The 27496-nt window shown below is 39.9% G+C and overlaps 1 protein-coding gene across 1 annotated transcript in view; it reads left to right on the top strand.

The window, feature by feature from the left end:
- Positions 1-27496, top strand: part of CLVS1 (clavesin 1) — a 156087-nt gene that overhangs the window by 114685 nt on the left and 13906 nt on the right. The window contains exons 4-5 of the mRNA XM_040995019.1: positions 15273-15383; positions 18516-18751. Coding sequence (XP_040850953.1) covers positions 15273-15383; positions 18516-18751 — 347 coding nt within the window. The remainder of the gene's footprint in view (positions 1-15272; positions 15384-18515; positions 18752-27496) is intronic.

The following is a 27496-nucleotide window of genomic DNA, read 5'->3' as shown; positions in this document are numbered from 1 at the left end:
ACAAAGACATCAAGTAGTTTTGAATTAGCTTGGATTAACTCCCATAAATAATTATAATCAGCAAGTAATTTATTTTCAGGCAAATTGAATAGCTAAGCAATCTATATAAACCTGCTTTAATAACTTAAAATCTACATCTTTTTTTTCTAAATCCACACCTCTGTGAGTATTGCAGTAAAGGCATACATAAGATTGCTTCAGGTACACGTCTCCTTGTATCTTTTCCTTACCTATCAAAGTTTGATATCCCTCTCAAGGGAGGCTTAATAGCCACTTGTTGTGTTTTTAATATCCCCAGGCAAAGTAGTTAAGAATTTGATGTAGCAATTTTAAAAAGTTAACTATTCATATAAAGAAAATTAATAGGAAATTCATAATAATATAATCCTGAAGATAATATCCATACCTTTTATACAATGCAAATGTAATTTTCTCTTTCCTAAGAGCTCCTTATCCACATGGATATTAACAATGGAGTTTGAAAAGGACTATTTATATCTGGCAAAGTGCTCCAGAAGTTTTTGATCTTCCTCATATATTTAGTTCAGCTCCCCAAAGCATCTAATTGTTCCTGTACATAGCAGGAGCAATTACATTGGCCTGATGAGAGCCAGCCCTGGTTTCCCAGCTATATCATCCACCTGCTGTCAGTGGGGAATCATTTTTAAGAAAGAAGTCTTGGTTATAAAACAATATTAAAATTTCAGCATGACTAAAGCGTTAAATCGGTTTTTACATAAATATCACAATTCTGATTCTCGCATTTTTACACAATTTTTGCCACATTTACAAAATATAAACACAAGCTTATTGTATTTGTCTTTGCCTTTTGGTTTTTTTTTTTTTTTTCTTCATTGATTTTACAAGGTCAGCTTCTCTTTAACTACATCAGCTGCCTTTTGTTGTCCATCCTAAGGGAAGGGAGGGGTAAAGCTCACAGAGGGCTATAGGAGATTGTTTTTTTAACTAATTTGTCTAAGTTATTAGCATTTCAGCATGTAACACGTAATTTAAAATACTAAAGATATTCTTGCATTTTTTTCTATGTTTTAAAAATTTAGTGGATATTTTTACTCACAACACATCTCAATTTGGATAAAATACATTAAGTTATTCACTCACCATGGGTTTCTACCGGCTACTTTTATAGACAATGTGGGCTTACAGGAATAAACTGAAATAGCTACAATCTGTGAAAACTTACAGGGCATGTCAGATGAATCAATAATTGATGGTAATACTATTAATGTTAGAAGAAAGCTCCTATAGTCAGCAAAAAACAAAACAAAACAACCCAAACAAACAAACAAAAAACTTCAGTGTTTCTGTTTCTAAAAACTGTCCAAAATTCTGGTGAAAATGAACTAATAGGTACTCTTATAGTTGTGTGACTCTCCCAAATTTGTCTTTTGCCAGAGTCAGCACAGGAAACAGATCTATGTAAACTAGTACACAATATATTTAATTGTTTGCAGAATTTCAAACCTTTCCAGTACTCAATGATTTGACTAGTGAATAGCTTTTTAGGATTCTAGAAAAAATACTGCTACTCAGGTATCTCAACAAATGTTTGTTGAGTCAAAGATCTGACAACTCAATATACAGATCTACAGAATCAAAGTCTTCACAGTGCTGTTTTAGTGAATGCGCGCTCACCTGCATGCTGACCTGTTGGCAGTGCTTTTAAAGCTCAAAAGAATGATTTTTTTCTCTATTGTCATGTCATTATTTTCATTAGATAATGATGTGAATCCTTTTATGTTCAAGAGTAAAGCTGGTTTATTTTACTATGCCCACTGATTCTCAAGTTACAATGTAAATCTTCAAGATTGAATCTCACTGTGATTTTTAAAATAATAGACTTATTAAAATAGCATCCGCACATCACAAAAGCCAAACCTTTAAGTACGTAGTTCACTGCATCTTAGATGTTTTACAGAAATGTGCAACGTCCAATTGTCTGATTTCAGAACATTTCATCAACACGATAACAAGGTGTGCCCATTAGCAATCACTTCCCAGGACCCCGTTCTGTCTACTCTAGAGGCTACATTTCAATCAAGAAGTCATCTTAAATTCTGAGTTTACAGTTTTTCTGATTAGAATAGACAGTGAACTTTTTTTTGGTGTGGTAGCTTATTGATTCCATGCAACTCACTTATTTGTCAGCTCTACGGATGTTGAAATACTGAATACTAGAGGAAGGTAGACAATAACACGTGTCAGACGTGATTCTATTCAAAGTTAACTCAGAATATACAAGCTGCATCCAATTTCTGTGCTTGACTTCTATAAGATCAGATATACAGTTTTGTGTGAGGTAAGAGATTAAGTTACTAGAATACATTTGCTATCTCTGATGCTGAAAAGTGGAGTATGCATTTTATTGAGACATATGTTAAGGATGTGGCCCACTGCTTTCATCAGAATTAGAATCTTGCTTCAACCAATAGAAATCCTAGGGTGTATAAGCACAGAAGTTTGACCCCACTTCCTTGTTACACTCTATTTTGTTCTATTTCATTTCAAAGGGAGCCAATCAAGCTATAGTTGACAGCTACCAATTCCTCATTCTAACACACAAAAGCCTTCTGCTGGTGGGTACATTTCAAGTATTTACTTCCATTTCATGGATGTTTTGATATACAAAAGGCAATTACGTACAGACAATTCATGGTAGTTTCTAGCCATGATTTTGTGCTTTACTGTATATGGACTCACATCATTTGTTAATTGCATCAGGTGTTTGTCTTCTCTACAGGAATGACATATCCCTAGGAATACAGAGTTCATATCACCTGCTTCTGTCTCTGCCCCTGCCCCACCGCTTTTCATGTAGCTTGTCATCATGCCATTAATACACTATCATTCATGGAGCTGGTTTACTTCAAATAGGCAGCTTTAAACTGAACCACCTTTCTTTTCTTTTTGAAGATTTATTTTATTTGAAAGGCAGAGTTTTAGAGATAGAAGGACACACACACACACAACATACTCCACAAGGACATGGAGGGCCAGGACAAAGCCAAGAGCCAGGAACTTCTTCTGGTTCTTCCTTTGTGGGTGTAGAGGCTCAAGCACTTAAGACATTTTTGTCGGATTTCCTGGACATATTAGCAGAGAAATGCATCAGAAGAGGACAGTGAAAACTTAAACTAGTGACTACTTAGGATGCTGCTTTGTAGGCAGTGGTTTTACTAACTATTCCACAACACCAAATCTTGAACCACCTTTTCTATTGATCTCTAGCCTATGATAGTATTCAATAAAAAACTGGGTCTTTGCCAACTGCTATTGACATATCTTTGAATTGTTCTATAGCCCCAGCCACTGGGTTTGCCACATGGTTGAGCGCCTACTTTCTTCCAGGTTCAATGCTGGATGTTTTAAAGGAGTACCCTTCTCTGTGTTCACCACACATTTTCATTTTTATCCTTTCAGTGACCATACAGAGTAAGGATATTTAGTTTTCTGTCTCCCGCAGACCATGGGCTCCTCAAGTGTGTGTGGAATCTTATACAGAGCTTGGTAAACAACAGCTTCTCATGCAGTGTTTGGTGCACGAATAAATTCACTAAAACATAGTTGTTACCAGCTTTTTGCCTAGGAGAAAAGAGCACATACATATATTTAAGAGAGAGAGAGCACTTATTACTCCCCAGAAGGCAGCAAAAGCCAGGGCTGGATCAGATTGAAGCCAGAAGCCAGAAGCTTCATCCGAGTCTCCCAAAGGATCAACGGCCTGGGCCATCTTCTGCTTCTTTTCCCAGGTCCATTAGTAGGGAGCTGGATAGGAATGGGGTTGCCGGGACATAAGCTGATGCTCATTTAAGATGTGTATGTGAAAGTCAGTGACTTCATGTCCTATGCTACAATGCCTGCTGCAATCAAAATATTTCTGAAAAACTGCAATCTCATTACTAAACTCATTGTAAAGTAGGTTGAATCTTCATTTGTATCTCTTCCAATTTTTAAAAAAATACTGGATTTCTTTTTTTCTTTCTTCCTTCTTTTTCATTTCACAAAGGTTTTATACTTTTTTCTTTTTGAGTGACAGAGATCTTCCATCTGCTGGTTTACTCCTCAAATGCCCATACCATCCATGGCTAGGCAAGGCCAAAGTCAGGAGCCAGAAAATCAATGCAGGTCTCCCGGGTGGGAGGCAAGCACCCCACTACCTGAGCAGCAACCTTCTGCATCCACATCAGCAGGAAGCTGGACTTGGTAACGGCAAGGACTCAAGCCCGGGCACTCCCACTTGGGATTCAGGCACGCCAAGCAATGGCTTTACCACTAGACCAACTGTCCACCTCTATACATTTTTAAATTAAGCCAAAATGTTTGAACATATTTATGGGTTACAGTGTGACATTTCAAAAGCATTTATTTATGGTAATTAGCTTTTCCACCTTGTTACGCTTTTATGCTTGGATTTTTCCAATTCCTCTCTTCTAGTTATTCATAAAATATATAATAAATTATCATCAACTACAGTCACTCATTATGCTGCAAAACATTAGAATTACTAAGTGCTGACCACATCTAGATACTGTTGTCCAACTTCTCTTCATCCTTACTCTTCCAACCCTCCCCAGCCTCTCAGCATCACTGGCCCTTGTTCTTTGTTTTTCTGAACCTCTATGAGGGAGAACTTTAAAATAGATGTATCCCAAAGAAGTGCACAGAAAAAAATAGATGTATCCCGCATTTCACAGTAAGGCATCCTGAAATTCCTCCCTTTGCCTGCGGTCCTTGAACGTCCCACTCTCCCGCACTCGCTTCTCTCCCCTCACCCACTTGCCACCTTCAGTGTGCTCTCCTCTTACCTTTCATTTGTTAACCCAAGTTCTAGCTGCAAAGGAAGGCTTGGGAGCAATCCAATGATCAAGAGACAGAAAGTGGGTGGGCGGGGCCAGCGTTCCCATCCAGCTCCCCACTTGTGGCCTGGGAAAACAGTGGAGGATGGCCCAAAGCCATTGCAGCCGCTTGGGGAGTGAAGCATCCCATGGAAGCTCTTCCTCTCTGTCACTCCTCTTCCCTGTGTATCTGACTTTCCAATAAAAATAAATAAAAAAATTTTTTTTTAAAAAGTGGCTGGTGGAAGGGGGCAGAGAGGAATTGTATGGAAGATGATGAATACAAGAGTACTTGAAGAAAAAATTTTGTCTTTATTTAAAGTGCAATAACACTGGGAAATGGGGAAGGGCGCTCTTATTGGATTAGAGAACTTCATTTTGGGGACTGCACTAGATGGGTACCCATGGCAGGAAGTACTCAGAGCCTGTTGATAACCTTTAGAGTCTACATACTGAATTAGCAAATTAGATATGTGGCCCCTTCATGTATTAACTGCTTGTCCTTTTTTTATTAGTTCACAAAAATGCATTTTATATAAAAACTGTTCAAAACATTTTTGTTCCCCAATATACTTATCTTTTATTCCCTTTTTCTGTGAACATTTTGAAGTCCCCTCAGATAGGGCATGTGCATAGATGCCAGATCCCATAGGCACACCCTGGTGTCCTCACTAGAGAGGCTCTAATGTGAGGAAAGGCTCAAGGGAAGGCAAGTTCTCATCCCGAGGTATCATGGATGTAGCCACTGAGCCATTGTGCCTGGTTCCAGAGTGGTGTCTTTATTTTTAAAAAGCTAAAGCTCCATGACAAAGGATACTCTTTCATGATTGGTATATTGCTCTGTTCTCCACAAATGCCTATACTGACTCGCCTTGGGCAGGGGCTGAAGCTGACACCGTCAGCCTTATCCAGGGCTCCCACATGGAAGGCAAGAACCCAACCACTTGCACTATTATTGTTGCCTCCTAAAATCTTTATCAGCAGGAAGATAGAATCAGTAACCAGAGCTCAATCAGGCATCAAACCCAGGCAGTCCAGTTCGGATCTGCTCGTCCAGGTGCCAAATACCCACCCTGTCCAGAAGTTCTTGAATGCATATGTGTGTATATTTACACATGTGTATGTGTGATCAATATATCTAAAAGCTAATTCTAAAATCCTCCTATGTGAAATAGAATAGCTTAATGGCATGATTTTCAGCAAGTACTGTTTTTGCTACTATGAAAAATAGAAAACTATAAAATAAAATATGTGAATTTGTGTTACTAATGCAAAACAAAAAAGCCACATTTCCCAAGCCATATTATAATAGTGGTAATACATTTTATGTATTTGAAAGAAGTCTTTTATTATTAGTAATCTCTCCCTGGCCCTTGAATTCCCAAACATTCTCATACCTAAGTTAATAACACAAATAGTTGAATTTAGAATTTAATGGGTTTATGAACAAAATGCTATTTTTATCAGAATCATTTCTATAATATTGATATTGATTTCACTTTTTAAAAAATGTATTAATGTAAGTTATTCTGTACTTGGGAAAATGTATTTGAAGATTTATCATGGTTGAGATTAACTAAAGAGTCAGTCATGCTTTTGAATTTGGACTGTTTAAGCAGCACTCACCCTAGAGTAACATACTAACTGTGCCAAGACACCTCTGCATCACAGACATCAGTAAGTTTCATGGAACTATTGGGGTACTTGTGTGATTTAGAAAGAATTTTCATCAGATAGTGGAATGTGTGATGACAGAGCAAGACAGGCTCCATTTGGCATGACAGGAAGAAGATTAGAAAGAAGAAGGTATGAGATCGTTTTTCCAAGAGGAAATGGAAATGAAATTACCCTGATAATTTTTTGGATAAGCATATTCAAGGTACATTACCTGCACAGCTCCCCAGCAATGAAACTAGTAGGCAATGAAAACAATCCCTTCTGCATGTGGGAAGCAAGTCTTGATTTCATGGCTGACCTTGTTCAGGATCTGATGAAGCTAGTCCTACACTTATCAGGGTCACTGGGGCCTAGTGACCTACCTGACATCTCTATAGACTCTGATGCTGACAACATGCTGCTCTCAGTTCATTATTATATCATTGCTTACAGTGTACCCATTAAACAAAAGACTCCATACCACCCTTATAAACAACATTGCTGAGGCAGCAGGTACCTCACATCAGAGTGCTTAGGTCTGAGTCTTAGCTCTGCTCCCAGTTTCAGCTACCTGCTAACCCACACTGTGGGAGGCAACAGATGACAGTCAGGTGATTGGGTATCTACCATTCATAGGGAAGGTAAGCATTGAGTTTTCAGTTCCTGACTTCAGTTGGCCAATACAATTTAAAAAAGGAAAAGGAAACTAAATTAAATAAGGTTTTTGCTTTAAAGTTGGTGCCATTAAAGCCTGAAAGTCAAGGTAGTTGTTTTCCAAGACTTGAGATCAAAGAATTGGAAAAGAAAAACAGACTGACTTGCAGCAGGCTAGCAAGAAATCTGGGGCCTCTTTTTCAATGCCTACAGTTCACAGGCAAGCAAGGTGAGATGAGAAAATTAGAGATTTTCAAGTGACTAAAATGGAAATCACACCCTTGCTCCCTAGAACTCTATGACATTCATAACAGACTCGCTTAAAATAGTTTTTTAACAATATTTAAACTGTCACACTGCCAACTCAAGTTTGACAGATCAGGTACCTGAAATACGATGTTCCCTGACTTAAAGGGAGAGGTCAGCGACTCCACAATTTCAACTTGTGGAATTTTTAGAGCACTAAATTTGGCTAATAATCTCCCCAAAACGAGTACTATAGTTCACAACACTTATTAAATAGATTTCTTGACAACGGGACTTATTCAAAGAGTTTAGTGAAACAAAGAAATGGAATTTTTTGCTTCCCCTTCCTAGGCCAAGTGTGTATTGCTTTTAACTGGAACCATTTTTTTTTTTGGTATATTTAAGCTTTTTAAGTTAATATTCTGCAGTGTCTACCTTAGAAAAAGTTAGACCAGTCTCTCTCTTTCCTAAAACATGGTGCGAATGTTCGCATGGTGTGTTCTTGCTCTTCTTTGTTCAACCCCCTGCCCCCAACCAAGAACTGGCTTTCCAAGTAGCTGCTTGCTGCCTGATCAACTTTTCAAAGTTCTATCCTTCTACCCTGTCAACTTTTCAATAAAGCACCTGTTCACAGTCTGTAAGTACCTTTTACTTTCGTTTGTTATCTCTTTCTCTCATCAGATGGTACGTTTCTTAAATGTAGGCACTTTAGTCTATTTTGACCTTCCACATATCCCCAGAGCTTAACAAGCCCCATGGCTAGAGTAGGCACACAATAAATACATGCTTGTTAAACAGGTGATAAATTGCACAAGAAAAATACAGTCACTCTCCAAATCCAGATGTGGAATCCTTAAGTCTCAGTGTCTCAGAAAATAACTGTGTTTAGAGGCAGGCTATTTAAAGGGATAGTTAAAATGAGATCATGTGGGTGAACCCTAATCCAGTATTACTAAAAATCCCCCTTTCCCTTCACCTTGAGACTAAGGCGTTTGCTGCTACCCACCTCGCCGTCTCTCCAACTCTTCCCATATGTTTGCTCTTAAAACATTGCTGAGACTATGGACTCAGTGTTAGAATCTCATCTCTTCTCCATCTCACCTTACTTCCTGAGTAAAGCTTACAGCTTTAAATATCCAGATGGGAAAACTGTGCTGCACTGAGTTCTAAGGCAGGTAAGATTTATTTCTCACTCCCACAAAACCGCTCTCTTGCTGTTCCTAGTTAGGCATCTTTCCAGAATACGAATCTCTCTTGCAACAACAGAATCATAGGTTGAGGTTCCTTCCATTTGGGGATTATACCATCTTTCATGGACTCAAAGTCCTTTGCTTTCAAAGTATGTGAAAGATTCAGTGTTGTTGAATGTCTAGGTTTGGAAGAGTGGTGACTAAACTTCTAGAATCCAACCAATGACTTCTCCTAAAGGCAACGGGGCTGGGACAGGGAGTTAGTCATACTTCTAGGAACAGAACGGAGTGTTGATGAAGCTCATCAATTTTGTTGCCAAGGGGAAGAAGTACCACAAACCAATCTCATGACTCTTCTTTTCCTAACCCTTATTTTAGAAATGGGCTATTATGAGTTTTTAGATAGATAAAAGTGAATATTTAGTAATTAGAGCATGGAAAACATTGGCTCCCATATAAGAAAGTTTCCTGCTGACTCAAGTCTCCTGAGGAATAGGGCAATGTTAAAATAAACATGTCTGCTGTGAAGGCACAGGGTTTTCAATCATGCAGAACCCATAAAAGGATCTCTAGGTTATTCTTTAATACTTACAGAGTGTTCATTAAAATAATTTCTCAGTTTGTTCTAATCCCAGCCTTAGCTCTCTTTAAATGACACCTTTGTACCACAGTCTTCTTGCCAGTGATTTCAAACATTTTCAGCTGAAACAAAAATAGGAAATTGGTGAAAGGTTTACTATCCTGTCTGAAATGGTCAGTATATATTTAATTAAAGAGTCCCCAGAAGATGGTCAACAGTCTATCTCCATCTGCTCACAATGTGAATAGTTAAATGAGCTCACAGTGGAGCAATAGAGCTGCAGAAATAAGAGCTGGGACTGTTCAGGCTGGCAGAATCTACATTCAAATTCCACATAGCCTCTTAGGAGATCAGTGAACTTGAACATGTTTTCAACCACTCTGTAAAGCTATGTTTCCTCATTTTCAAAAGATTATTTTACTTCAAAGTCAAAATTACTAAGGGAAAGAAAGAAGAAGAGAGGGAGTAGAGAAAGAGAGGAAGAGACACAGAGAAAGATCTTCCATTTCTTGGAAGATGACTGAGATGGCCAGAGCTGGGCTGCTCAAAGTTTTTCTGGACCTACCATGTGAGTGCAGGGTGCAGGAACCTAAAGACTTGGGTCATCCTCTGCTACTTTCCCTAGCCATCAATTGGGAGCTAGATCAGAAGTAAAGCATCCAGAGCATGAACTGGTGCCCACATAGGATGCCAGAATCACAGGGGAAGGTTTAGCATGCTATGTCACCACACTGGCCCTGTGTATTTCTTCAGTTTTAAAAATGAGATATTGCATATAGTTGTGGTACTTGTAATATTGTCATGGATATTACATAGATAACACATATTATGATGTTAGTGTAGTTCCTCCTGCATACTGAGAGTTCAATAGCTCTTAGTTTTTAAATTGTATTTACCTGTTTTAGTCTTTTTCCCTTAAATTACATATACCAGCTTCAAAGTTTTGTTTCTTCCTTACAAGCTTAGCTACAGAACAAATCCATCGGTGTGGTTAGTAGTTTCTCACTTACCAGCCAGGATTGCTTTGAATGTCATCTTTATTCTCTCTGCCATGCTGCCTTCACTGGAGTTTCTTGAGATGAACTGTAGCAATTATATACTCTCCGGTATAAACTTCCTCTATGAAGCAGTGATTCAAGTGATCTGGGTCTCTCTATGAATTGATATTTTTGAAGAGCAATTTATTTTTATTGGAAAATAAAATTTACAGAGAGAAAGAGGAACAGGGATATTCCATCTGTTGGTTTATTCCCCAAGCAGCCTCAATGGCTGGAGTTGAGCCAATCCACAGCCAGAAACCAGGAGCTTCTTCTAGGTCTCCAACATGGGGCTCAGGGTCCCAAAGCTTTTGTCCATCCTCTACTCTTTCCAAGACCGCAAGCAGAGAAGCTGGATGGAAAGTGGAATAGCCAGAACAGGAACCAGAGCCTATATGGGATCCTGGTGCTCAAAGGGAGAGGATTAACCAATTGAGTCATTGCACTGGGCCTATGAATTTACTTTTCAATAATGACAATGATCTCTATACTACCCAAAGGTATGAGGTTAAATCTGATTGAAGACGCAGTATGGTATCCTAATCTTAATATATTTACTACATAATGCCCAAAATAAACCCTTGTTAAGGTCACTGTGGTTGGAAATCCTGGAAGTGATTTTTATGGCAAAACTACATTTTCAGTATCTGAGCATTTCATTGACTCCAAATGATCAGGTTGGGGCAGGGCGAAGGGAGAATTTGTATTCCACAGCTTCATTCAGTCCTCAGGTCATCTTGCTTGCTCAGCAACAGGATGATCAAAGTCGTAAAGAAAGGCTAAAAGTCTTCTATCTGGAGCTCTGTTCATTAGTATTTGAAAAACAGCCTTTGGGATTATTCTGATTTCTTACCAGGCATAAAGCAGAGAGCAGTGTCATCAAGATATTTGAATTCATAATCACATTTTCGGTTTCTTTGGTGGAAATTCAACAAATATGCACTGTAAGATATTTCCTTTCTATTTTGCTTCTTTCTTTCTTTTCTCCCACCAGTTTTTGTGCAAACCTTAGTCTTTATTTCTCTGAGGTCTATCATCAGGAGTTTAATGGCAGAATCACAGGGTAATTAAATACTAACTTTTAAGAGAACTGCCAAATTATTGATGATGTGGACCATTGGATGTCATTAAGCCTCAGTAAAATACCCGTTTGTATCTTTTATTGATACAATTGTGTTTTTTGACTTCATTCTTTTGCCTCTGAGAATTCATCATAGATCCTAGATACTGGTCTTTATATTAGATATGGAACTTACAGATTTTTCTCTCAGTGTAGTTTTTCTTCTCATATATTTCACATTTATTTTTATAAAACAAAGGTTTTTAATTTTGAAGTTTCTAAATTATTATTTTTAAATGTTATTGATCATCCATGTGGAGTAAAGTCTAAGTGCCCTGCTTCAACCTGGATTTTAAAGATTATCTACTTCTCTCTAAAAGTTTCAGAATACTACGTTTTAAATTAATGTTCAGTTTTGGGTTAATTTTATATGAGATGTGAGGTTTAAATCAAATTCATTTTCTTGTTTCTGGATGTCCTACACTGTTTCTTGAAAAGCTATCTTTGCATCAGAGTGCCATGTGATACAACCAGATTAAGTGGCTGATTTCAACTCCAGCATCCCATATTGGATTGCCAGTTTCATTTGTAGCTACTATGCCTCTGATGTAATTCATGGATACTGGCTTTACTTTGTTCCCATTTTCCCTCCTCAGTTTTTAATGTCTGAAATATTTCCCACATATATTAAGTGTGTGTGTGTGTGTGTGTGTGTGTGTGTGTGTGTGTGTGTGTGCGCGTGCGCAGAGGACAAAGAAAAAAAAAGGACAGAGTTATCTGTTGGTTCACCCTCTATTCCCACAATGCTGAGACTGGGTTGAGCCAAAACTGTAAACTGGGAACTCAGTCCAGGCCTGCCATAAGGCAGGAATCCATCAACTTGAGCGAATATACCTGCAACCCAGAGTCTGCATTGGTAGTAGCTTGAGTCAGGTTTCAGACATGGAAATCAAATCCAAGCATTGTGAGATGGGAGGCAGGCACCTGAATTGTTAGGTCAAATTCTCTTCGCTTTACAATTTTATATGAATAAAGAAAGCAGAGGATGATTGTTATTCTAGCACTGCATGGTTTATCCTGAAAGAAAATAGTGTGTCTTTAGCAGGGAAATAATGGGTGCAAAGCGGATGTAGATTTTCTCAAATATGTGCTACAGGAAGGCATTGCTGGCTCCCCAGGTGCTGAGTCTGCCCAGTATTCGTTACAGGCTCACTGGGGCTTGGGTTTTTTACTTTCTAGAATGTTTATTATTTTTTAAATAAGAAAACAACTGTAATTAATTAAAATAAAAGAATGGAAACATTTTGTAAGTTTTGTATTTTTGTAACTGGAAATGATGTTTTGCTTTTATTGATACAAATATAAATATATATAATTAATACCATTTTCTTCAAATTAGCATGCTTGAGTACTTATTCTTTAATCTCCGAAAACTATGAACAACATAGTAATACACTGTGATTGAATCAGGGCTCACATATTGAGATAGAACTGCTCCAGTCCTTAAGGAATGCATCTCTGTGGGGGAAAGGAGACTAGGAGACTGACACTTTCTGCCTGCCATTTACTAATGAGACCAAGCAAAGGTGACCAACATGAGGGCTGGGAGTGCTAATTGTGCTTTTTCTTATCATGCACACACACACACACACACACAGATACATATCACAGACACACAGACATGCCTATCATTTTAAAAAGTGGCCAGGCTCATGCAGGAATACCCCCAAACAATTGTACTTTACTTTTGTGAGATAGGAAGCCCTTTTCTGTGAACTTTGTGGGAAGGACCTGAAGAAAGTGATTCTCTTGGGGGATTTGGTAGAGGATCTCCAGCTAGATTTATTCCAGCTTTTTGTCTTCTTGTGTAGATAGTAGAGATGAGCATGAAAGCTGGATTTGGGGGATGGCATGGCAGTATAGCAAGCTAATTCTCAGCCTGCAGCACCAGCACTCAATATGAAAGCCATTCTTGCTTGGTTGTCCCATTTTGATCTAGCTTCCTGCTTAAGGCCTAGGAAAACAGTGCGAGTGGCCAAGTTCTTGGGCCCCTGGACCCATATAAGACACCTGGTGGAAGCTTCTGGCTCCTCATTTCAGATCAGTTCAGCTCCAGCCATTGTGCTATTTAGAGAACACACCAGTATTCTTTTCTGCAAACCAACACCTTGTGCAAACATCAGGAAATAGAACATTATTGTCTGTCCTTCTCTCTGTGGAATCTGCCTCTCAAATGAAAACAAATGAATCTTTAAAATTAAAAAAAAAAACAGGATGAACTGAAAGCCAAAGCAATAGTACACACTCAGATGTCAGAGTGGGCAGCCTCATTGGGAGTATACTCCATCACAGTTCAGCTGCCCCCCTTTATCACGGAATGAATGGTGCCCTATACAAATAGGATAAACTTTAAGTGGCCATCAGTGCACATAATAATCTCTGGGAAGGTGTCATGACATCTCCATTTGGAAGTCAGTATGCACTTGTTCATCATCATGACTTCTTGTGCAATGCAGGAAGCTTGACTGCCTTTGTGAAACTGGGTGTGTAGAACTGGCATGGAAGGGGATGGCATTTTTAACAGTGCAGGGTTAAAGCAGAGCCTGCTCGGATCCTCTTAGCTCTTTGTTCCCACTGACTCCCAATCTAGTACGCATTGTTTCTACTTCTCCTCTGTCCAAAGACACACATGTCTATCAGCACATACTCACTGGTTGACTTGAATGAATTTAATAGAAGCTCATGTCATCAACCTGGTATACTCATCAACCAGGAAGAAACTGGAAAGAACTTATAAGGTCTTTGCTTTATGAATTTTTTTTTCAGTCTCTTATTGGAAAGTAAGTCTCAGCATGGAAGATACTATAGACTGGTCTACAGATGCTATAGACTAAAATGGTTCCAAAATAGAAGTTAATAATCCTATTCACTTGTTCCTTAGAAAAGATCCAGGTAACGTGCTTCATACAGCTACAGGAAGCCACCCCCTGCTTGAAGTGTTAGTGCAGGCAGCCAGCCTTCTCTGCTTTTGTTTTACCTGGCTACCATTTTATAAATGTGTTTGTTACAATGGGGTGGATTTGTGCTAAAGTTGTCCTTTTAAGTAGCATTTGCGTGGTCCTTCTCTTTTGATTCCATTATCCAAGATGAACTCAGTCTGGTGAAGTCATTTGCCAGGAACTCAAAATTTGATCTTAGGAACAAACCAACTTTACAGAAAAGGTCCTGTGTCCTACTAATCTGATTAGCATGAGTGCAGCTTTCACACTTCTAAAACAAATTTGTGTCCTGATTCCAAAATTGGAGCTATTTAAAAATGTTCTTATTTCCTGCTGTTTGCACAAGGTGTTGGTTTGCAGAAAAGAATACTCTTCTTTCCTCTATTAAGACAATCAGCTAGCCCTACAGTTGACATTTCTCTTTTTCCTAACATCTTTCCTTTGCCCAGAATAGAAATCTATGAAAATGTGGAAGAGAAACTTGCTAGATTCTGGTAGATTCGTAGGCCTCGCATCTCTTCAAATCCTATGAAATCCTCTCACAACCTCTTCTTAGACAGCCAGCATTCACTCACCCAGAAAGTTCTGTGATTATTACAATAATGCAGATGAGAAAGGATGGGAGGAGTGCAGAGAATGCGGCTATGAAGAGACAGATCACCTGCTTTCAGCAGGTGCAAACAGAAGCCAAATAATTTTCACCTGCCCCCAACCCCACCAGGCTGAATATTCTATGTGCTGTTTTACCATATAGATTCACAAAACCTCATACAAACCAGTAGGCATTGTCACATCACACTTATAATTAATTTTAAAGTTGTTGAGTAAAAGTGGATAATGGAAACAGGAGGCCAAAGGAGTTGAGGATTGTACATGACTAAAAAGGGAGCTTACTGCAACCAAGGAGAAGAAACTGATCACTCTTAATTGCTGTAGTCCTGCTGGTGACCTCTGGCCAGGACTGCTTGCTAACTGGTGTCTCTTTCTGCCACAGGACAGTTTCCCTGCTCGCTTTGGAGGAGTCCATTTTGTCAACCAGCCATGGTACATTCACGCGCTGTACACACTCATCAAGCCATTCCTTAAAGACAAGACCAGGAAACGGGTAATGAAAATACATATGTCATGCAAATTCCAGATGGACCATAAAGACCTCCCTTGTCTCCCTTTTCTTCATTTCCTTGCCTACCTTACCTCTCACCATGGGTTTTTCTGCAACCCTTAAGCATTTGAACCTCAGCTGGCACTTGCAAGTGTCCTAGATTTATTCAGTAATTTGGTAAAACTGAATTATATCTAAGAGTCCCAGTGACCAACTGAGAGAAACTTTGAAGGCATGTAAATAGCAGATGCTCCTTGCACTGTAAATGCTTATGGGAAGTACAGTGTCAACCATTTCCTGCTCAAGAGCTGCTCAAGTGGCTACAACAGGGGCTTGGCCAGCTGAAGCCAGGCACACAGGACTCCTTCCTTGTTCTCACACACGGGTGACAGGGACCCAAGTATATGGGTTGTCTGCTACTGTTTTTTCAGATGAATTAGCAGGGAGCTACATCAGAAGCAGTGCAGTTGGGATTCAAGCCAACACTCTAATATGGGTTTTTGGCATTTCAAGCTAAGGCTTAGCCCGCTGTGTCAAAATGTTGTACCATTGCCATAAGAGTGTTTATAGTCTTTCCCCCATGACTCTTAGGGAGTGACTTCTGTATCATCACCTGTCAGACTGGGAAAACATTCTTTGCTGGAAATAGCAATGCTTACATGAAAAGTCATTTAAAATCTTGTACTATTAGGTGGCAGTTGAAAAACTGGGAGTTAGGCTTTTATGGTCTTCTGATTAGCTGAGTAATTAAAAATTCCTTAACTTCTCTGAATTTGTTTCCTCACTGGCAATAAAGCAAAGTGAAATCTAACTCACAGAGTTGTTGGGGTAACCTGAAGAGATGACCAAGGACAGCATGTAGCACAATGCCTCTTATGAAACAGAGACTCTGTGGCTTTCACTTCTGTTTGCCATGTAGTTCTTTGGAAATATTTAGCTGTTTATTTTTTGACTTATTTGAAAGGCAAAGTGATCAGAGATAGGGAGCGAGAGGGAGTGATTCCATGAGTTTGGCTGCTTTCAGATTCTACATATCAGTGGGTTCATGCAGTATTTGTCTTTTCGTGCCTGGCTTATTTCACTCAGTGTAAGGTTCAGGTTCATTCATGTTGTTGCAAATACAAGATCTCCTTTCCTAAAGCTGGATTATATTCTATTTCATCTTTATTCATCCACCAAAAACATGTAGCTCTTTCTATATTGTGGCTGTGGGAAATAGTGCTGCTGCCTACTGATGTCAGCCACCTGTTGGGTCAGGAGCAGCATTCATCAAAGTGCATATGAGAGCATCATTCTAACAAAATTTACATATGCCTACACCTGAAGGACTCTACCAGGACAGACTTCTGATTATTCAAGGGGAGTGATGATGAAAGGGATACCCCCTATCAACACAAACACACTTGCAGGATCCTGAATTCCTAGACTTTGGATGCATTTAGGTGCTTATTCCAGTACAGGATGGAAAGGATAGTGTCTTTCTCTCATCTCTGCTCAGAACAGAGCCAGTGGAAATTCCACCACAATAGACCTTACTACTATGCCAAAGAAGTGAGTCTATGAGCCTTGTCGTTGGGGAGGAATCAGACCCATGGAAGGATGGTTGGGCTTCCTACTTCCTACTTCTGTGCTGTTTGATCCTATAGGACTCCAAGTGGTTTCAATGGCACTCCTAGGTTTTTAAGAATGTAGGCTGGATGGATACAGATGTTTGCTCTAAGCATCCAGAACAACACTTCAAACACTGTGTTGTCTTGTGAAGAGCTTTGTAAAAGTCAGAGGAAATGAATTTATTCAAAGAACATCATTCTTATTAAATCCTTGTCATTTGTAACTCCAATATCAGAAATTGCACATTATTTTCTGAAGAGCTACAATATTCTTAAGACTTTAATATTTGGCTTCTTTCTCCCACCATCTATAGATGATATCATCACATCATAATTTAAAAATAATATAGAATATAGGACAAAGTAGTATGTGTTTGTTTAGTCTTGAGTTGCTATATTTAAGTGTTTTTTAAAGTCACATTTAATTTCATTCTGGTGTGTGTGTCAGAAAGAGAGAGACAGAGGAGGAGAAAGAGATGGATATATGTAACTGATGCTCATATACTTGTGCTCAACTTATGCATTTTGCAATTAATTTGTGTATGATACATGTGTTGCATATAATTATGTGACTACTTCAGCATAACAAAGTGTGAGAACTGGATTCATACAAGCACATTTTAAATCAACTTTCATGGTCAGTTTTTAACTTTCAGTTAGTGATAACTTCCTGCTTGTGCTTTATCCATTTTGGAAACTGTCTAAAATGATTGAAATTTAGGAGTGTTTTCCTACCCAATTTGACCAGTTTGCAATACTATCTATTACATGATCAGAAAATAAAACCTTTTTGAGTACTGGCCCCAATCCAGGCACAATGGAGGGTTGATGCGAACTTCTCACAATACATTCTCTGGCCAGCTTTCAATTCTAATGAATGGAAGTTGATTAACTGCTATCTCATATCCACACCACTTTGGGAGCTAAGGAACCTATTAAAGGAATAAGAAAATACCACCTCCTTCCCCAGATGTCTCTCCCTAGGGAAGCAATTCATGATTGAATACATCGGGGCAAGAAGAGTAGTCAACAGATGACAGTTCATTGGAAAGGGGGCGAGGATTATCAGAGCTGGCAGGTGTCACAAGGCTGGGTTAGGAAGCAGCTCTAGTTTGGTCTAGAGTGGCAAGGATAAGAAGGACTATGGAGTAAGAACAAAGAAAGTGAAAGTGATAGTAGAAAGAGAACAAGTCTGAGCGTGTGAATGAGGCTCAGTCTGGGTTCTGGATGGTCTGTATCACTGCTTTTGTCAGTTAGGAGATGTCTCTATATGTAAAGCTGGGCCATGGCCAAATAATACCCAATGTATTCAAAAAATTCATTTTTAATGACTATTCACTCAGTCTTTCTGAGCAATAAATTAACAGCTTATGAAAACTAAGCTACGGACATCAGCTGAATGCCTCTTTATGCCTCATGATCACCAGTACTGCATCCAATGTGTCATTGCAAGATTGTGGGTTATATTAAATACATGATCATATGTTTCAGATATCCTATTAGTAACATTGCTTTCTCTTTATAGATTTTTCTTCATGGAAATAATTTAAACAGCCTTCACCAGCTAATACACCCTGAGTTTTTGCCCTCTGAATTTGGAGGAACCCTTCCTCCTTATGACATGGGCACCTGGGCTCGGACATTGCTTGGTCCTGACTACAGTGATGAGAATGACTATACTCACACGTCATATAACGCAATGCACGTGAAACATACATCCTCCAATCTGGAGAGGGAGTGCTCGCCCAAGCCAATGAAAAGGTAAGACCAAGGTTATCAGCACCTGCCAGCTGGAGATAAATAAATTAGGACCAACTGGGGGTTAGGTAATGGAATAGAGCAAATTGCAACATTCTCAGCTGATTTCATGTGAATTGAAAGTAAATAGGGGTTAGATGGCCCAGAAATATAGTTGTCCCTGTGGCATTAGAGGAATAGTTTAAGATCAGGGCCTTGTGCATGTTCTGATTAGCCATGGTGTCTATTAATACACAAGGGAGGGTGGGCTTTCTAGCATCACTAGATGCAAAGCAGCCTGCTAGAAAATGCATCTGTCATTCATTCGTTCAGAACTGTTTGTCAAGCTGTAGCGTACATTAGAAAGTGGGGGAACCACTTTCAGTATAAATAAGACACCAAAAGAACAGAAAGACTTTTGGCAAAGTATTCTCAAAAACAGGTGGCACTGAAGCTGAGCTCTGAGGGAAAGAGATCAACAACTAGAGCTTTAAAAGCAGGACCAGGGCAGGCATTTGGCATAGCAGTTGATGCTTCATGGGATGCCCGCATCCCATACTGGAGAACCTGACTCTGCTCCTGCTATTCCATCATAACAGGTTGTGGATTAAGTGCTTGAATCCATTCCATCAACCAGGTGAGACATGGATTAGTTTCTGTGCTCTTGACCTGTGGCTGGAACTGGAGGGGACTAGATACTCACTTACTATCCTTTTAGGGGTTGACCTTCACTGGGAATTGTTGATCATGGTGGTTAAAAGGTTGGCTTGTGCCTCTAAGGCGAAGAGACTGACATATAAGAGAGATTGGAGGATCACAGCCCTGACCTACTCTCAGTTCAGGCAACAAATACTGATGCCTCACAGTTATGAATCTCATACCTATATTACCTCTTTGAATCCTCTCATAATCATGAGAAAAGTGCTTTGTTTGTCTCATCTCTGGGGAAACTGAAGTTCAGAGAAGTTAAATGCCAACTAATATCAGAGGGTTTTCACACTGAGCAGTCTGGCTCTGGCCTCTGTGTTCTTCACGTCCACAGAAGGCAACATCACCTGTGTGCTTTTTCTCAGACTTTCTACTGAGACCCCCTCTCTTCTCAATGTCTCCATGTGCAGGGCCGGTGACATCTCAGGCAGCATGCCTATTTAGAGACCTGAGGATATGACCTTCATATAAGTCTGCACTCCCAAAATCAAGTGATATATAATAGAAATTTGCCCCATTTGCCACAGGGGACCTCGCAATGCATACCATCTTATTATTTAAGTATTGAATATGTCCTAATTCCAAGTCTGAGTTGATGTTAAAAAACTGTATCATATAATACAATGTTATCAACTAGAAAAAAAGTTAGATGGATGGAGATCTCTATTATCACAGAATGTCTTTCCCTCCAGTGATCCAGCCCTATATCAATACACGACAGACACCAAGCTGACACCTGCCAGTGTTTGCTGAATATATGAATGAATTAAAATAGGATAAAATCTATTACTTCCAAACTTATCTTTGATGCAGTTGTCCAATTGCTTCAACCAGTTGGTTAGCTTCCCCAAGGAAAAAGCCAATTTGCCTTGCCCATGCTATCTTCAGTAAGACTCCCATGGATCCACTTTTAGGCTCTTACATTAATAAGAGGCAAGAGAAAAAACACCCACAGTTAGCTACAGAATAATGTGGGATGGGAATAATACTATCAAGGAGAGGTGAGGACTTGTGCTGGTGTTCTGGGGAAGCATGGTTAATTTCAGCTGAAAAGAACCTCCTAGGAGCACCTACAGAGGAAGGTATGGTTTGTGAAGGAGTAACACTTTCCCTTAGATATGGGAGTCAAAACCCTATGTTACACAGCCAGAAATAGAGATGTGTGCATCTCTATTTTTCCACTAAAGGCCATCAAACTGTCCTGCCTACCCTGTTGCCTGTTGTGATGGCACCCTGCCACCCTGGTCTGGGGATTTGTGGCAGCAACAGTAGGGACAGTACTGCCAGTGATGAGGGATAGCCCTGGGCTTGTGGTTTGTCTGCTATCAGTCACTTCACTGATGAATAGTTCATAACATCTTTTTGACCTTTTCAAACCTATAAAGACCTGGAAAAATTGAGAACCAAATTGGAAGAGACCTAAAAGTTCATTTCTCTAGGTTCCTGCCTGGTAGAGTGGTCAGTTCTCCTGCACAGGCTGTCAACCAGCCTTAACTTGCACCTTCCAGAGCCTGATAGATGGTGTATGGGGGCTGCAAGTTGGTCATCATCAGAAAAGGACTTGCTACTCTGACCTGAGCAACAGTGATCTGTCCTCTGAATCTTCACTATTATTTTCAGTGGGCGCGTTATTGTCCTCTATGGTGCTAATGCTGCCATACATAATTCCCAACTGCTGCGGGTCCCATTTGGAGTCAAATGGACTTTTGTGGACTGCTCGTGAGACTTAATCAGTTTTTAGGATATGGATTCTGAGCACATTAGTCACTAAGTTACAGGGAGCTGCTGTGGCAAGCCTTTACTGTGCAGGGTAAATGCCATGATGTCTGAGATTCAGTGAACAGATGCTTCTAAAAAGTTATTGGCTTTCCAGGTAATTGTGACTCCACCCTTCATCTGAAAAGCTTTTTGTAAAATTATGGGTCTAGATAAAAATGTTTCTAGGACTATTTTAGTATTGTTCTATCCTTTAATGCTGTCACAGCCTTATGTGTTTTGTGGTGTGATGGCATTCTCTGCTCCACTTCTAAAGAATATAGAGGGGGCTTTTTAAATATTTTACTGTTTCTTTTTTCATTTTATATTAGAATTCCATTTCCTTGTGCTCGTGTCATCAGTTGACCTTACTGTTTTTAAAAGCCCCATATTCCCTTCTATCAAATTTCCTTACTTGAATATGCTTTAGGCTTAGAGAATAAGGGCCCACATTTATTAAAATTATGTGACAAAGAGCATTAAATTAGCTTTGTATAAGTTACACTTATTTTATTGCAAATAAGAGAAAAACTTCTAAAAAAAACTGCTTTAAACACATGAAAAAAATTGTGCTATTGAAACTAATAAGCCATCTCCAATTAAAGTGGCTGTATGAGTCTTATTCCCGAGGTTCAATGGGGACCATGAGAACCCAATCCCTGTACTCGAAGTGTCCAGCACAATTGGTGAATACTTAAGACAACCCCTGATTCAAATGTGGAGGTCAGGCTTGAGCAAAATGAGCTTTGCCATTAGCAAGGAGGGAGGAATAGTTTGGGCAGGGAACAGCATCTATATAACAGGCCTACTTAGGAATACAGGCCTGAAACTTCTGCCTTCTAAAGTAAGTGCACAGACTTTTAATCAACGTGTAGATTCTATGATATTTGTCTTAATTATTAGGTAATGCTTTTTGATGTTTTTATTCTGAACTTTATTGCTGATAAAATAATTAAAATGGCCATGGATATCATTGAAAAGGTATACACACACACACACACACACACACACACACACACCACAGCAAGAGAGAGAGAAAGAGAGACTATGTTAAAGTGAGTGGCAAATGCTTAGGCACCACTGCAGAGGTTTTCATAATCTATTATCTAAGTTGACTTTTGCTGTTATAACAAGGTACCTGCGGTTTGGTAAATTAGAAAAAACAACAATTTATTTCTTAGAAAACAGGTTTAATTCTGACCATCTTGGTGTCTGGAAAGTCCAAAAGCACAGGTCCAACCTTGAGTGAGGGCCTTCTTTAGCATCGTTGCCTGGGGGAGAGGCCTGCCTGGAGAGAAGGCATCCTCCTGAGACACTGTGAGCGGGCGGCTGCATCAAGGAGTCCAGGAAGTGAAGCTTGCTTTCACAACACAGCCGCTCCCAGCATCATTCATTCTGAAAGCAGGCTGCATCCTGCTCTTAAAGATCCCGTACAATGGCAATTACATTGAACATGAGTTTTAGAGAAGACTTTGCATGTATATCTGTATATATACATGTATATGCTGAGTCTTCAAAATGTTAATAGAAACTGTATATTATGAAAAATCTACACACGGATTTCAAATGTGTGTTACAACAAACATATCATTTAGCTCAAATTTCGGCTTTTTAAAATACTTGTTACTTTACGCGAAAGATTGCTAGAGGAGGGGATGGTGAGGAAGGGATGGAAAGCAAGCTGACATGGGCATTGGGATTGGGTCAGGGTGAAGCCAGGAGCAAAGAACTCCATCCAGATCTTCTAAATGAGGGACAGGAACCCAAGTACTTGTTTCATCACCTGCTGCCTCCCAGTCACATTAGCAGGAAGCTTGATTCAAAGAAGTAGTGAGACTCCAGCATGTGTTCAAAACAGCAGCTTAACCTGCTGTGCCATGGTGTCCACTCTGTCCATTTTTCATAATTTCTTATGTGTCTTTGTATATTATTTGATATTACAGGTTACAAGCTCCTTTAAGTGGTTTTGTTCACAGCAAGGAACTTGATCCATCCCCTGGAGTTGGAGCCCTCTAAAGCAGAGAAAACACTGGTTGGGACACCCATGTCCCATGTTGAAGTATTAATTTCCACACTCAGTTCCAGTTTTTGAATCTAGTTTCCTGTCAGTGCAGACCCTGGGCAAGAGCAGACGATGCTCAAGTAGCTGGATCTCTGCCACATATGAGGAAGAGCTGGGTTGAGTTTCCAGCTCCTGTCTTTGGTCCACCCAGGTCCAACCCAACACTGACATATCAGGGATAGGTCAGGGATGGAAGTTTTTCTTGTTTGTCTTTGGTTCTTGAATAAATAAATGAATAAGCAAGTTAAATTTAGCTTGTTTACCAAGAGGTAGGGAGTCGTGTCAGTGTTTATTAGATTCATTCAACACTCAGGAGAAGAAAGATACAATTGACCCCCTGAAAGCAAGTTCAAGATCACAAACTACTCTCAGATACATTTTTGTTTGTTTTATTAGTTTTTTTCATCTTAGTTGTGCTTGATGGAAGTTACTTGCAATGGAGTTAATGATACCAGAAAAATAGAAAAACACATTTCCCGCTATTTCTGGGCAATATTAAAGGGTAATACTCCGATGGATCAGATTTTGTGCTGCCTCTGAGCCCACCACTGTGATCAGAGAGGAGGTGACTTTCTGGAATTGGGGCAAGTATCACCCTAGTGAAAATGCAGAGGTACAACTCTGGATTGAATGGGGTTATTATAGAATAAAATTTGGGTAGCTTTCTAAAGAAAGGGTTCAGACTGGGTCAAACTTGACTATCCCTACCACACAGGAATGGTAGTGTTTCAGCCAACATTGAATGAGACAGAAAGGGTTTTAGGCCATTGGCTTCATGAAGTTCTATATATTCCTCTTGGCTTTCCAATTGCAGAGAGCCACCTTCTGCTTGCAAGAAAACTATCTTCCACAAAAAGCTTACATAAAAGCACATTCTTATTCTCCTCAGTATCCGTGGCTATGCAATTTTAATTCTGGAGGAGGTCCATAGAGGTTATTTAGAGGTCTTCAGAATTTCTACTTCCAAGGATGTTCTCTATTGTTCTATGGGGTGTATAGTATGTGTGTGTTTGTACGAAGTTATTCTAAAAATGCATTAGCTGTTCCAAACCATAGTGTCTTGCATATGATAGAGGTTTGCTATTTTTAGCTTAAAGAAACAAAAGCATGTGGTGCAGAGATGTAGTAGTAAGGTTTAAAAAATATTTTCTTCACTTGAATTATCACAGCCAAGATCTTGCAGAATCCTGTAGAGAAAATCTGCATCTTCAAGCCTATTTTAGCCTATGATTCTTTCAGGATAGCACAGCTGCACAGTATGATTTTCTCCAAAATAAGAAAGGTTAGAAAACCCTTCTCCAGGAATTGAAGTGGAAGGTTAAGAAGCTGACATAAGTTCATGGAAATCCAACTGGGCTAAACCCTGACTCACAATTTTCACTTATTTTGTTTTTCCTGTAATCTCCTCCCTGGTGTGCTCAGAAAAGCCTGTATTTCAATCTCGACCCAATCTGGTAGCCTTGTTATGCTAGGAAAGTGGTTGAGCATGGGGTGGGGGAGTGGGGGAAAGAGACTACTATTTGGCATTATTCATTCAGCTCTTGAACTCACCCAGGAAACATTTGTGTGTCAGCACCGAAAGAGAAACTCCAAGTAAGTGACAGGGAAACACTGAGTCCTTCCAAAGCCCTAAAATTACTGTGAAAACTACATTTCTGTACAGCCATTGAGCTGAATAGGGCATGGGAACTAATTACCAGAAGGGGTCTCCTCTGCCCGTGACAGAGCTGCCCTAGCTGCCCAGGTCCAAAAGAGTCAGTCTGAGGCAAAGCCAAGCCAGAGTGACTTTGAAAAGTCACAGGGACATTGAGAGGTGTTCCAGTATTATGTGTAAAATCAGGTGTTCCAAAACCATTTGTCTGCACAGTATCCTGGTTAAAGGTGACAATGTTGAACTACTCACAAGGAAAATCACACTGTAGTACTTTGATTATTAGTTCTTTGCTGACTTTCTCGTATGGTATACCAGTGACTCCATTGTGTTGGTTGTTCGCTCACATTTAAAGACTTTTATTAGTATTTTTTAGCCAAATGATAACACAGTAATACAAGGTTGAGACTGAATCCCTGTCATTTCCAGGAACCCTAAGGTTTTGGTGAAGCCCGATCATAGACCACATCAAATTATTAAGTACCCAAAATTATTCACAGAGAAAGGAACCTAAAAGACCCTTCCTTCTTCGGCCCCATTTGCACGAGTACAATAAATGTATCTTCTTTCTTGTGATTACTAACGCCCCCACCACCCCTTCAGGCTCCCATTTGCAAATGTAAGACAGTGCCATCAGGACAATGTGACCCACCTGATCTTGGCAGATCTTGTAGAGAGTTAATTACCTGAATGGAGCTCCGAGTTCTGAGAATGAAGAAAATTGCAGAACATGCTATTCCTTCCTGCCCCTGCCAGGGTGGTAAAGGTGAAGTTAAACATTTTCAGCTGTCGATGGAATTGGCTGTGACCTTGATGATCTGTCAGCCTACAGTCCTCTTTCTTTAGGATAAATTTGTGCATTTGCTGAGTAATAGCTCGCTTCCAGAAGAAGCAATATTTCATCATGAAGTACTACCCAAATGAAAAGTATTTGAGAAGTGGCAGTGGGGAACAGGAAGGTTTTTATTTTCTAGGCAGCCAAGGCAAGGGAAGAAGTGTTCCCTGTGCTTGTTATATTCAATATCATTATCAAATGGATCATTCTTTAACCAATGACACATGGTTTCCTACTGTATGTTAAGGAATCTGATATTTTTCACAAACAGGATAGCACATGTTAGTGTTAAAAACCAATGAATTGGGCCCGGCGCGGTGGCGCAAGTGGTTAAAGGTCCTCGCCTTGCACGCCCGGGATCCCATATGGGCGCCGGTTCTAATCCCAGCAGCCCCGCTTCCCTTCCAGCTCCCTGCCTGTGGCCTGGGAAAGCAGTCGAGGACGGCCCAAAAGCTTTGGGAACCTGCACCCGCGTGGGAGACCCGGAAGAGGCTCCTGGCTTCGGATGGGCATAGTATCGGCCCGTTGCGCTCACTTGGGGAGTGAATCATCGGACGGAAGATCTTCCTCTCTGTCTCTCCTCTCTGCATATCCGCCTTTCCAATGAAAAAATAATAAAAATAAATCTTTAAAAGAAAAACCCAATGAATTAATCTATTTGAAAGGCTGAGAGAAAGTGAGAGAGGATAAGAAATTCCATCTGCTGGTTTGCTTCCCAAATGCCCACAACAGCTGGGACTAGGCCAGGCTGAATCCAGGAGACCAAAACTTACTCAGAGTCTCCCTTGTGAGTGGCACGAACCCATACACTTCAGCCTTCATCCAACAGCTTCCCAGGGTGCACAGAATCAGGAAGTTGGGTCAGAAGTGGACCTGAGGGACCAGTATTATGGTTACATGGGTTAAGCTGCCACTGGGATCTACGGCCATACCACCCTGAACGCGCCCGATCTCATCTGATCTCGGAAGCTGCCACTGGGAATGCTGGCATCCTATTGGAGTGTTGTTTGGGGACCTGGGTGCTCTGTTTGCAATCCAATCTCATGCTAATATGCCTAGAAAGACAATGGAAGATGGTCTGAGTGCTTAGGATTATCCATGCAGAAGTCCCTGATGGAGTTCCTGGTTCTTACCATCAGCTTGGTTCAGCCATGGCTGTTGAGTCCACTTGAGAAGTAAACCAGAGTAGGGAAGATCTCTATCTCCCCTTCTTTCTTTCCTTGTATCTACTGTTCTGTCTTTCCAGTAAATAAAAGTAAAAAAAAAAAAAAGTGGAGCTGCTGAGACTCAAACCCGAAAATTGTGAGTTGGATGTGGGCATCCCAAGCCAAAAAATCTAATTACTGTATTAATGCTGTTCCTACACATCTCAGTTTTGGGTTACAACTGCTACTCAAGCAACTAATATTTAACATATCAGAAGCAGAGACCTCTCAGGAAAGCCATTAATGCACTGTGTTTTATGTTAGTGATTCGATACTGAAATGTTGCATACATGCTTATAGGATTTTGTTAACATTTTTTAAAGAATAAAGAAAGATACCTTAATTTCCTGGACATTATTTGCGTCTGGCTGAGATAGATTTCCTGTTGTTGTGCAGCTTTCTTTACTGTGGTAAAAACGGAGGGGGGCATATCCTTTTAAGCACATTGTACATAACCATGTGTCAGTGGAGTGAAAGAAAATCTATATGCAGGATATAGTCAATAAGAAAATGAATGAGGCTACTTAGAGCATTTTGTGTAGAGGCATATTTT

Source organism: Ochotona curzoniae, unplaced genomic scaffold, assembly GCF_017591425.1.
Source record: "Ochotona curzoniae isolate NIBS_2020 unplaced genomic scaffold, NIBS_Ocur_1.0 contig_1071, whole genome shotgun sequence".
Lineage (NCBI taxonomy): Eukaryota > Metazoa > Chordata > Mammalia > Lagomorpha > Ochotonidae > Ochotona > Ochotona curzoniae.
The sequence above is the reverse complement of the archived record's forward strand: the minus strand, read 5'-3'. Positions and strand labels throughout refer to the sequence as shown.